At 37.2% G+C, this 11,415-nt stretch overlaps 1 protein-coding gene across 1 annotated transcript; it reads left to right on the top strand.

Moving 5' to 3' along the window:
* The first annotated feature begins 3,920 nt into the window (after positions 1-3,920).
* GPRC5B (G protein-coupled receptor class C group 5 member B) lies at positions 3,921-11,120 on the top strand. The gene is made up of 3 exons (XM_009960798.2): positions 3,921-4,941; positions 9,509-9,621; positions 11,076-11,120. Exons 1-3 carry the CDS (start codon positions 3,936-3,938, stop codon positions 11,118-11,120), a joined length of 1,164 nt encoding a protein of 387 aa, XP_009959100.1. The 5' UTR covers positions 3,921-3,935.
* Positions 11,121-11,415: the final 295 nt, after the last annotated feature.

The raw sequence follows: 11,415 nt of genomic DNA, 5'->3' as shown, positions 1-11,415 counted from the left end.
GGGGAGCTTCGCTTTGTTGAAAAGAGTGGAGTTATCATTGTTGTCATTGAGAGCAGATTTTGGACCAAAAGCTGAGGACTGCATTTTGGAAGCTGTCCTGCCAATTGTTTGCTGCTTTTGCCTGAAATGTGTAAGACTTACCAATTCATTTTGACTGCTCGTGATTGCTGTGGGTTCAGGTGTGTTGGCTTAGTTTTAACAAAATACAACTTTGTAAGGGGATCTGTGGAAAAAAAACCAACTCAACTTGATTTCCTTCTGTATGAACAGTTCATTCAACTATGTGGGAATATATCAGTGCCACTTACTATATCTGTGCTGGAATGTTTCTGTGACATTTCTGGATTAATATTGCTGTAGCTCTCCGGTAATAGAAGTGAAGTGCCAGTCAAATAGAGCACTATTGTTACTACTGTGAGGTTGCATAACTTTCCTAAAGACCTAATCTAGACATAAAGAGTTAAAAATAGTATTCCTCTACAGCTACTGATTTAGTAACTACTGGTGATAATGTGCAGACAGAAGATTTTACTACAACATCTCAAGAGACACAGGACTGCCATTCTACCCACAGCACAGGCTTGAGGAAGACACTGTTTTAATAAAAACCGCATATTGATATACTTCTCTTTTCCAGAACAACCTTTCTGGCAAAAAGACTTCCTAGTTTTCCCTTAAATTTATTGAATCTATGGTTTCAGCTAAAGTTGTGGTATTCCCTTGCCAAACTTGTATGTTGTAACGCAATGTTTCCCCTTGTCTATACAACTGTCTGAGTTCAGTGCTGAGTACTAGTGGTAGAAAGAGGATTTTGGCTGATATTGTCACAGGCGGTTGATTATTAACCTTGCCAGTTTTACCTAGTCAGGCAGAAATACATAGTAAACAAGTTGCAAACATAGCTGTATTGATAGCAGTGGTGAGGAAAAGATTCCTTGTTTGGAGATTTCGAGCCCTCCTTGCAAACTTTGGTGTGGACAGGATCTAGTGTTTAGTGAGACTTACTGACATTTGGTAGGAATATGATTTTGCACCAAAAATACCTGTCAGCAGTCCTAGAGATTTCTTGGTCAATACTATAGCTGTCTAGGAGCTTTCTAAGAGAACCACTGTCTATCTCCATCAGCTCTCCCAAAAGTAATTTCACAAATGGAAGTAACTTGGGAAGACTCCTCTCGAGTTGAACATCTCTGCATTTCTGAATACATATTTTGTCTGAATTCTCAATATATTTTGTCACAGCTCAATTCCCCCTTTCCAGAAGAAACTACTTCTGCGTGGAGGGGGAAATACTCCAAATTCATTAACCCTCCCTTCCTCCCTCCCAAACACTTCCAAATAGGAAGAGGAAACAAACGATGGGCTGACAATATGACTGCTTACCCATGCAGCACAATCTCCATGGAAACAGACTGTCCTAGAATAGCTCAATCACATGAGGGTTACATGACATGAATAAAGTAACCAGAAAACTGGAAAATATCTTGGAACTGGAGATACTTGCATTTAATTCATTACCTGCCAGGTCTTTGGAGAGTAGCTAATAAACAAAACTGGTATTGAAACCAATTTAGTACAGGCATATCATAATTTGTAAGTGATAGGATAGGGGAAAATTAATATGATCCTCACTTAAGGGCTCTTTATTGTTTCCAGTTTGGGCAGGATTTAGAATGAATTTTGAATAATTTTCCACGTGACCTCCTGCTTCTTGAAGTTGGTACCAGTGGTTTGCAGCACTGCCTTAGTAGAGCATAGTGGATTTCCTCCCTTGGTGTCAGCTGGCACTGACCATTTCACACATTTTAGGACATTTTGGATATTCTAAAGAGTAAATGCACTAGTTGAAGTAGGAACTGCCTGTGCATAGAAGGAATTGCAAAATTACCTTCAGAATATTTCCTTCTAGTTAATTATGTACTCATAGGGCAAGATTTATTGACTGTAACCATAGTCAATACAAAAATGAATATATTTCACTGATGATTAGTTTTCTGTCTGTAAAGTCAGTGGTTTTTAACGTGAGTGTTGTGACAGAGTCATTGAGAAACCTGTTATACAAATCAGATACAAACAAGTAAATATTCTACCAATTCACCATAAAGTAAATTACAGCTAGGTAGAAAAAAAAAAAATCATTAGTCATTAGCTGCAGGTCATTGCATCATTAGAACATCGTAGCCCTTTCAACAGTGCAGGATACTGTAATTTCTATGGGCAGGCATTACCTTTTCCTGTTTGTCCAATCCCAGATCACATTATTTGTCACAGCTTCCACTTCTGAGATGACGTTTTGTAATAAGCTTTTTTCTGTTGTATGAATGAAGACCATAAAGTCATTACGCATTTATATTAGCACATTTGCTGTCTTGGTGCCTCTAATAGGAAACATCATAATTTCCATCATCTGATTCCTGGCAGAGGCTGAAAATGGCATTGGTCATTACACAGTGAAAGGGGAATGAACATTAGTTTGAAGACTGAGATCCTCAAGATTTAACTTTGATCATTACATGACTAACACACAGGAAGAAAACCCGTAGTTCTCAGCTGTAAGAGACTCTGCGCCATTTCGGACAGTCTGTGTAAATAGTTTCATATTGGTTATGACTGATCACATTCAATACACAACATTGCATCGTTACTTTAAACCATTTCAACTGTCATTAAACTTTGAGATGTTTTCATTAAATGCATTTCTTATTTATGAAATATCTTTAGATGGGTAGTTATTTAGGGCTGTTTGCCAACTTACAAAAGAGATAGTTTCTCCGCTTCTCACTTTGTATGTAAAACATGTCACATGAGCTATATGACTAACACTATTGCCTGTTTGTAGGGTACTTTTCTTCCATATGGTCATACCATACAGATGGAAGGCTTACTCTGGACATTTTCACACAAGTGAAGGTTAACAGCATCAGGTTTCATATCTGGTACATGTAGTGTTTACTTCAGACTGCTCTTACAGGGCAGACTGTTCATGTAAAGGTTACATTTTTAACAATCTCCTTTGCCCTAAAAGCAAATATCATAATATATATTTTTTTAAAGCACGTAACCCATGTTGTTCCTAAAACTTAAGTTGGAATTCGTCTAGGCTTTTGGTCCTGATGGTCGAGTGGGATGTGTTGTGTTCCTAGAGTGTTTACCATTGTTCACTGCCTGGATTGGGGAAAGTGATGCTCTCTTTTTTTTTGTTGTTTGTTTCCTTTGAATGGCTTTAGACTTGCTAAGAAGCACAACGGGTCATTTGTTTTTGATTAGTTGATTGATGACACTGCATGTGTGCACCATTGTCACAGAATATGGGATTTCTCGAGCCAACCATTCCCATTTGCAAATGCAATCTAATACCTGGGCTTTGGAAGAGGATGAAAGGGGTGAATATTATAACTGCCTGTTGACTGAGCATGAAAAGAAAATTTTCCTTTTAAAAATAAAGCACAACGATTATTTTCCTGGGACTGCTCTATCCTTAAATATATGGGGTTTTGGCTCTGCCTTTATTCCAGTAAAAGGTTGTGAACCAGTATAATTCTGATAGAATTTACACTTGCATCAGGCTTGGTGCAATTTACGCATACTTTAAGCACCTGAATTTGAACAATAAAGTAGATAATGTATTATTTTGCAACAGGATACATAATTTCTTCTGGCTGTGTTTTAGGATATTTGCAGGCGCAGTGTTTGCAAATGTTGTTTTCAATCTGTGCAAACACAGAAATGAGTCAGTTTGCATTCTGAGTACAGCAGGCAAAAGCAGCTTTCTTGGAGGGCAGCAAAGGGGACTAGGGGTAGGCTATGCCAGCTGCAAATCCAGTGCAAAAAACCAGCAAACACGGGCTATTGAAACATGCTGTGCTTCCAATTGCTGTGAAATCCTCCAAAGTGAACTGTAGCTAAACAAATATTTTGTTGTCTCAGACAGAAAAATGAAAACCTACCCAGCTATTGGTTTCTTCCTCCTCTTCGTGATCAGCTATGGCTCTTCTGAAAACTCAAGTACGTCTAGAGGGTGTGGACTGGATCTGCTCCCTCAGTATGTTTACCTGTGCGACCTGGATGCCATTTGGGGAATAGTTGTGGAGGCAGTTGCGGGGGCAGGTGTGCTGACCACGTTGCTGCTGATGCTGATTTTGCTGGTGAGGCTGCCCTTCATCAAGGACAAAGAGAAGAAGAGCCCCCTGGGAATGCACTTCCTCTTTCTTTTTGGGACTCTCGGACTGTTTGGGCTGACATTTGCTTTCATCATACAAGAAGATGAAACAGTGTGCTCTACCCGAAGGTTTCTATGGGGAGTTATCTTTGCTTTGTGCTTCTCGTGCTTGCTAGCTCAAGCCTGGAGACTTCGTAGACTAGTTCGACATGGGAAGAGTCCATCTGGCTGGCATCTAGCTGGTGTGGCAATCTGCCTGATGCTTGTTCAGGTCATTATTGCAACCGAGTGGTTAATACTGACCATTGTCAGAGATAACAAGTTGGCCTGCAGCTACGAACCAATGGATTTTGCTATGGCTTTGATTTACGTTATGTTCCTGATGGTGTTTACCATGGGATTTTCTCTTTTCACTCTCTGTGGAAAGTTTAAGAAATGGAAGAAAAATGGAGTATGCCTCATTATAACACTATTTTTTTCCATTCTGATTTGGGTAGCCTGGATGACTATGTACCTCTTTGGTAATGGTGAGCTGAAGAGAAGAGACAAATGGAGTGATCCCACTCTTGCTATTGCACTGGTGTCCAGTGGTTGGGTGTTTGTTATTTTTCATGCCATCCCAGAGGTCCACTGTACCATCCTTCCATCACAGCAGGAAAACACTCCAAACTATTTTGATACTTCACAGCCAAGGATGCGTGAAACTGCTTTTGAGGAAGATATACAGCTTCCTCGGAGCTACATGGAGAATAAAGCCTTTTCAATGGATGAACATAATGCAGGTAAGAATTTACTATAGTGGACTTTATTTTTCTGTACTAGCCAAGCAAATCAGCTGTATGAGATATTTTTCAGGTGTTCAAAACAAGAGTCATTACAAATGCTGTATTTTGCACATACATATTGTTCCCTTTTACAATTTTCATTAAGATATCACCTAGTCAGGCAGGCAAAGTGGAAAAAAATGCAATGCAGAAAATACATGTGTTTGGTTAAAATGAGTCTTTTGCATGTTGTGTTTTCATTGAAAAAATGAACAATTTCAAATGCAAAGCCAACACTGAAAGCCAAAAAAAAACTCACTGTGGAAAAAATAGCCTCTATTTTAAAATAGTTTCTATGACATTTTTTTGTCATTATCAGTTAACAACATTTAATATGAAATATTTTCTAAAAACCCAAGAAAAAAATCGAGTGCTCTGTTACAAAATGCTCAGCCTCTTGAGCAACAAAATAATTGTTATATTTCCATTAAAATGTGATTCAGTGCCACTTCATGACACTGGGGGGGGGGAAAAAGCAAAGTGCTGTATAGACAGGTTCAAAGACAGTCTTTGTTCTGAAGGCTTTAACGGCTGAACAGAGCATGCATAGATAAAGTTTCAAGGTAATGGTTGCTTTCCTTGTCACCTGTTTGGTGACACAGAACAATGTGTGATGACATACCATTAAAATCTGCGATGAAAATGTTCTTGAGTGATTACTGAAAGGGCCAGCAACAACTGGTTGCTTCAGAGATCCAAACCATTGCTGAACGTTTAGCACCTATCAGAAAATACCCAGGGACGCTTATGTGACCCGTGATGGAAGGACGAGCCTGATGGTGTTTGGTACTGCAGGTTGCAGTCTGGTGCTGTCCCACAGTTGGATAAAGGAGCTCATTACTAGTCACGCTGCTCTTTATTCACTCTAATTGAGAAGAGGACTTTGGTATCCCAGCTAATAGTTGCCACGTTGCTGTGACAGTCCCCAAAAGAACACTTGGGGCATGTTACCCAGGCGCTTCACCTTCCTATTCATCTTTATGTATCTTTGATTTTGTCTTTGATGTTTCCTCTGGATATAGACCAGACATGGAGGAAAATAGCAGTCTTGTTTGGCACAATGTCGGGTCAGGAAGGCATTTTTCCTCTAAGTGTTTTAGCAGGAACTTTAAAGGTCTCCTTCTAGTATGGAAGCTTTGAACAGAAAGGTATTAAGTTCTGTGATTATATACCTCATTGCTAATGTTCCAGAGCAGCAGGGGCAGTTTCACCATGAACTGTAAAAGCACTCTTTTTTTTTTTTTTTTTTTTTTAAAACCGTCCTCCATCCCCCATTACATTAATTTCATAGTAGGGTAACTGCAGTGGCTTCAGTGGAGCTCTTTCTGACTAAGGCAGATCTAAGAACAAAATTGGATCTTTCACTCTGTATTGTTCCCATTCATGCATACATTTTAAAAAAGAATGGGAAGCTCCTTTTTGATCTAATCATTCAGTGATTAAGTTTTTAGTGAAATGGATAGATGTATGATAGCTATGAAATCATTATAGTGTCTATTATAGTGCAATTTATGTTCTGTTTCAATCTATCTGAATCTTATGCAGTACAATACAAAATAGATTTCCTTATCTGATGCCCTTATTAATATTTATCGTAATAAACGCATGTCATTCCTATTTCTGTGGCATGTGGGAGAAGGATACATACATTTTTAATAAATCAAAACAGATTCATTATTCCTTTGCAGCGATTCTTTAAGTACAGACTTACGACAACAGAGTTTAGAGACAAAACTTACTAGTATGGTAGAGACTTAAAGTAAATACAGGTAGTAATATTCTAGTCATGTATTATGGCTGCTGAAGTGTTAATTTAAGTCAGATCACTGTACTGATGGTTGTCAGTGGCTAAGCACCTGGAATCCATTAGCAATTGGCGCTCTGCAGGTGTGCAGAGAATGTTCTCTTCTTTTATTCGTTTAATTAACCTCAACTCAAGAATTCATCATGAAGAGTTTAGAAATTAAAGGAAGGGTACTTCCTTAATCATACTTAAGAATGATGGTAAGAATATAAGATCTACTAGTTGTAAAATTTTGGAAGTAGTGATAACCAGAAAACACCTCTTAGTTTCCTGAGTAATATTTGTTTTAGTAAGTAGTTAGCTTTAAATAGAAAACATGCTTGGATAAACATATTTTCCATTAATTCTCATTATTTCCATTAATACTTGTATAAAGTAATCTAGTAATTTTGCTCTTTTTTCTTTCTTTTTTTTTTTTTTAAAGATTTTAAGCAGCATTTTAAGAATCTGAACAACCTTTAAACTATAGGTTCAAACAAGCATGTGCTCTCCTAGTTTCTTTCTTAGCAGAACATAGCTCCAAGTTATACATAACAACAAGAGCCGTTCTTTTCCAGGAATATCATTAAGCATTAATAAAGCAAAACTATTTTAACGTACTAATCTGGGACTTTAATGTTCATATCATAGATAAGTTGAAATATCTACTTAAAAGAGTTATTTTCATACCTGTGTCCTTTAAAACGGTTAGCAAAGTATTTATAAACCCTGGAAAAAGGCAACTTTTGTAAGTTCTCAGTGCTCCCTGGAAGTGCAGTGCACACTAATAGGGCATCTTCTGTAAGGCAAAGAGAATTTGCCTTACGCATGAAAAATCTGGATGTGAAATTTAGAATGCTACAGCTGTTGGGAAACCCAAGCCTAAGCAGCTCTGGTAGTCACTGGATTTCATTTAATAACTTTTAGTACTACAAGTCACCCTCAGAGCCAGTGCCTAAGAACAAAGTTAAGAAAATTTAAAATCTGTATTAAAAGGAGACTTTGATATGACATTTGCTCAAATCTTCTTGGCTTTGTTTTTTTTTTTAACCTATACATATTCTATGCAAGTAGATGTATTTAATAGTAATGGGAAAAGTACAAGGAAAAATGGTAAAACTGGTGTGAGAAAAAAATTCCAAAATAAGTATTTTGTCCACAAGCTTTGTCTCTGATTCTCATGTTAAAAGAATTTTAGACCTATTGCAATATAAAATTGAATTTACTGGCTCTTTAAGATAACTTTGAAATGACCATGGAAATTTTGTGTAAATGTGTAAATATTTTAATGATAGTATGTATTATAAAGAGGATTTTTTTTCTTTATGTTTACTAGCAAACACCAGTACAATAATTTGTTTAACACACAATAAGAAGCCAAACTACAAAGAAAGAATACTACTGGCCCTGAGATGGTTAAATATAAAATAAAAAATACATAATTCTAGTTTAGGCATTTTCATCTTTTTTTCTCCCAGTGTTCTGCAAAAATATGTAATTTTAAACCCTAGAGTAAGCGAGGGTCTGTGTGTACCTGAGGTCAACAATGGAGCATTTGCGGGGCTGGATTTCTAAATTTCTGTGCTAAATCAATACTGTTCTTCATCTCTGTGCACAACTCCCAAAGAGAGGAGTAGCAGTGGATAGAGGACAGCATATGGCAGCAAAATCCATTTAAATCTTGTTCCACACAGTGCAACTACATTAAATACTGGCTTCATTAAAGTCTATGCTGAAATTCTTGTAAACTTCAGCTCATTCACGATTTCAGCCAGAGAGCGTAGAATTGTAATTTGAATTAAATCTAAGAGAAATTCTTGCCCCAGGTGCCTGAACTAGGCATGTTTCTATTTACCAGCTCACAGATGAGTATTGCCCGTTGTAACGACGCAAGTCGCATGGATAAATGAGCTCTGTTCCCTGGCCACATCAGAATTCAGTGAAGCCATTATTTACCCTCAAAATAAAAAGTGGTTTTGTGCCAAGCGCCAGACTGGTGTAGAGAGAAAGAAGCATATCCCTAACTATGCATAACTCTCATTCAGAATACATATCTTGAATCCAAACTTGTGCTAAAATTAATGTAGAGACTGCTGTATTGCTGGTATAAACATTCAGAAGGACAATCAGTATCTTCTCTTTTGCTTCAGTCATTTGCCATGTTTAAGCTATTCGAAAGCAATATTTACTTCATATTTCTAGTTTCACAGAGTAAATATAATCTGAAACATCTGGAAAATCCTTATACACTAGTCATGCTGAAGTAATGCTCAGGGGGGTTGTGAGCAAGCTTACTGGCTCCAGCAATGTTTTGGATCCCTGTCCCCTGAATTTGATAGAAAAGCAAAATGTAAAACCATTTTACTTAACCCCACAGTATCCTGACCAATATAGTAAGCACTTTGCAAAATACATTGCACAAGATACATCAAAGGTTCAGTGATTGAAGACATTTATCTCCTATTGAAATAAGACTAAGCAAATTTGGTTCCCATAAATTTTTTTCCCATTCCACAGCAAACAGTTAATTTTGTGTAAAACAGATTCTTTTGAGGTCCATCCCCAGCTATATAGGAAAAAGTGCTGTTCAAAAGCAATGTGAAAACTGGGATGGCTGCATGAAAGTTAAAATCAATGGCAAAGTTCCCAGTAACTAAACTGGAAGCAAGATACTTTTATTATTTCAAAGGAGACACGCAGCATTAATTGTTCCTAAGAATGATCTCTCTTTTCTAAACACAGCGCTAAGAACGGCAGGATTTCGAAATGGCAGTTTGGGAAGCCGACCTAGTGCTCCTTTTAGAAGCAATGTTTATCAGCCAACTGAGATGGCAGTTGTGCTAAATGGTGGGACTGTAAGTATCAAAATGTGATGATTTAAGAAATCTTTCATATGCACTGATATTCAACCCCTACTAATTGAAAAACCTGCATTTAGCTTATTCACAGCAGGGGGGAAAGCTATAAATGAAAATTCAGGCAGCAAGTATGCATGTAATGCTTCCATTCCCTCTAGAAAAGATGTAATTACAGAGTGTTTTGCATTTCTTTACTTGGCCATTCACATTTTGCAGTGTAGCTTGAGTGAACCAAGTTCTTTGGTGATACTACATATACAATGGCCCTTTCAAATTAAATTTGTGTTAAGGTATTTAGTATAACTATTAAGTGATAGAATTTCTAACCTGATTTTTTTTAAAGATGCTGTGAGTCACACAAATGTTTACAGGCCAGTACATTACTTTAAAGAAGAGTAATTATTGCAGAGAGTGGTGGTCTCTTGCATATCTTCCATTTTCTTGTAAAATGTATGTATTTCTTTGTAAGTTACAGATGTGTACTTCTCTGGGAAAGGATTCACAAAAGAGGAATACAGATTTTTTTTTTTTAATGTTAATAGCATTGATTTTTCTTTCTTAGACAGTAGTTTGGCATGCCATTCTTTAGACCTGTTTTTCTGCAGCCTGGTGGTTGTAAGAATGGTTTAATGATCTGATGCCAAACAGACTTTCTAAATGTTTTTCACGTGATGTGTGATTTGCACTTGAAGACATTTCATACAGCAGACATACTGTTAAAAAAGGAGGATTTTCATCCCCATATTTTTCATGCATACCTACATGCTTCTTAAAAATCTACCCATGAGCCAGATTATACTCATGTGAGTTGGGTTTTCTTTATTTTGAGTCATGAGCTGATTCCATAACTCAACCTCTACATTTAAAACCAAATAACGTCAACTGATTGCAGGTTTCTTTTTGGTTTTAAATAAGTAAAGTTTTGGTTGATTTTAGTGAACAAGAGGGACTAGATACAAGGATTCTTCCTGTGTGGGTGAGACAGTGGCAAACATATCAACTTGAATAAATCGAAAAGGCTCGTGCTTTGCTGTCAGTAATGAATAGCATCCTTCTGATGTTTGGATTCATCTGTGCTTGATGCTTGGATTCATCTATGCCTATGTTTTCTGATACCAGGATATGCAGCTCAGGGAAAAGGCAGTTTAAGGATGAAAAGTTAGAGAATTTATATGGGGTTTTTTTGTTTGTTTGTTTCTCTTGCTTTGTTTTGAGGTGGATACAAAGCTTAATGGAGAACATCAGATAGTAAAATGAGAGATTAATGTGTATATATAGTCATGGTGTTTACAGAGAGGTAAATATACTGTATGGGTGGAAGATGAGTGTCTTTGTATGATTTTTGCTCTGGAACTACTGTCTGGAAAGCTCTCATGTACATGTAGCATGATAACACTGATTTTTGAACAGACTAGATCTGTCAGTTATGGGTTTATTATCCTTATTTCCAGATACCAACTGCCCCGCCAAGTTACACTGGAAGACACCTCTGGTGAAAGGCTGTAGGCTGTAGAGAATAAGAATCTTTGTTGCAGATTTTGTTCCCTGGCAGTGTGTCTTTGAGGGAGGAATCCATAACAGTACCAGAACAAAGCAACAAACCATCCAAGAGCTTTCGAAATCCTACAGAGGATTTTGTCTAAATGTGAACACCTTTGAACTGATAATTGCAAAAACAAAACTGTACAACTGAAGCTGAGTCTAATTAAAATAGAAGTAGGCACACCTTAAATTGGAAGAGGGGGATGTTGTATTCTGAAATGTAAGATATTCTCTTGTCTGTAACTAGCG

This window comes from Leptosomus discolor, chromosome 14 (genome assembly GCF_034619465.1).
Source record: "Leptosomus discolor isolate bLepDis1 chromosome 14, bLepDis1.hap2, whole genome shotgun sequence".
In the NCBI taxonomy this organism is placed as follows: domain Eukaryota; kingdom Metazoa; phylum Chordata; class Aves; order Leptosomiformes; family Leptosomidae; genus Leptosomus; species Leptosomus discolor.
This window is presented reverse-complemented; position numbering and strand designations above follow the sequence as displayed.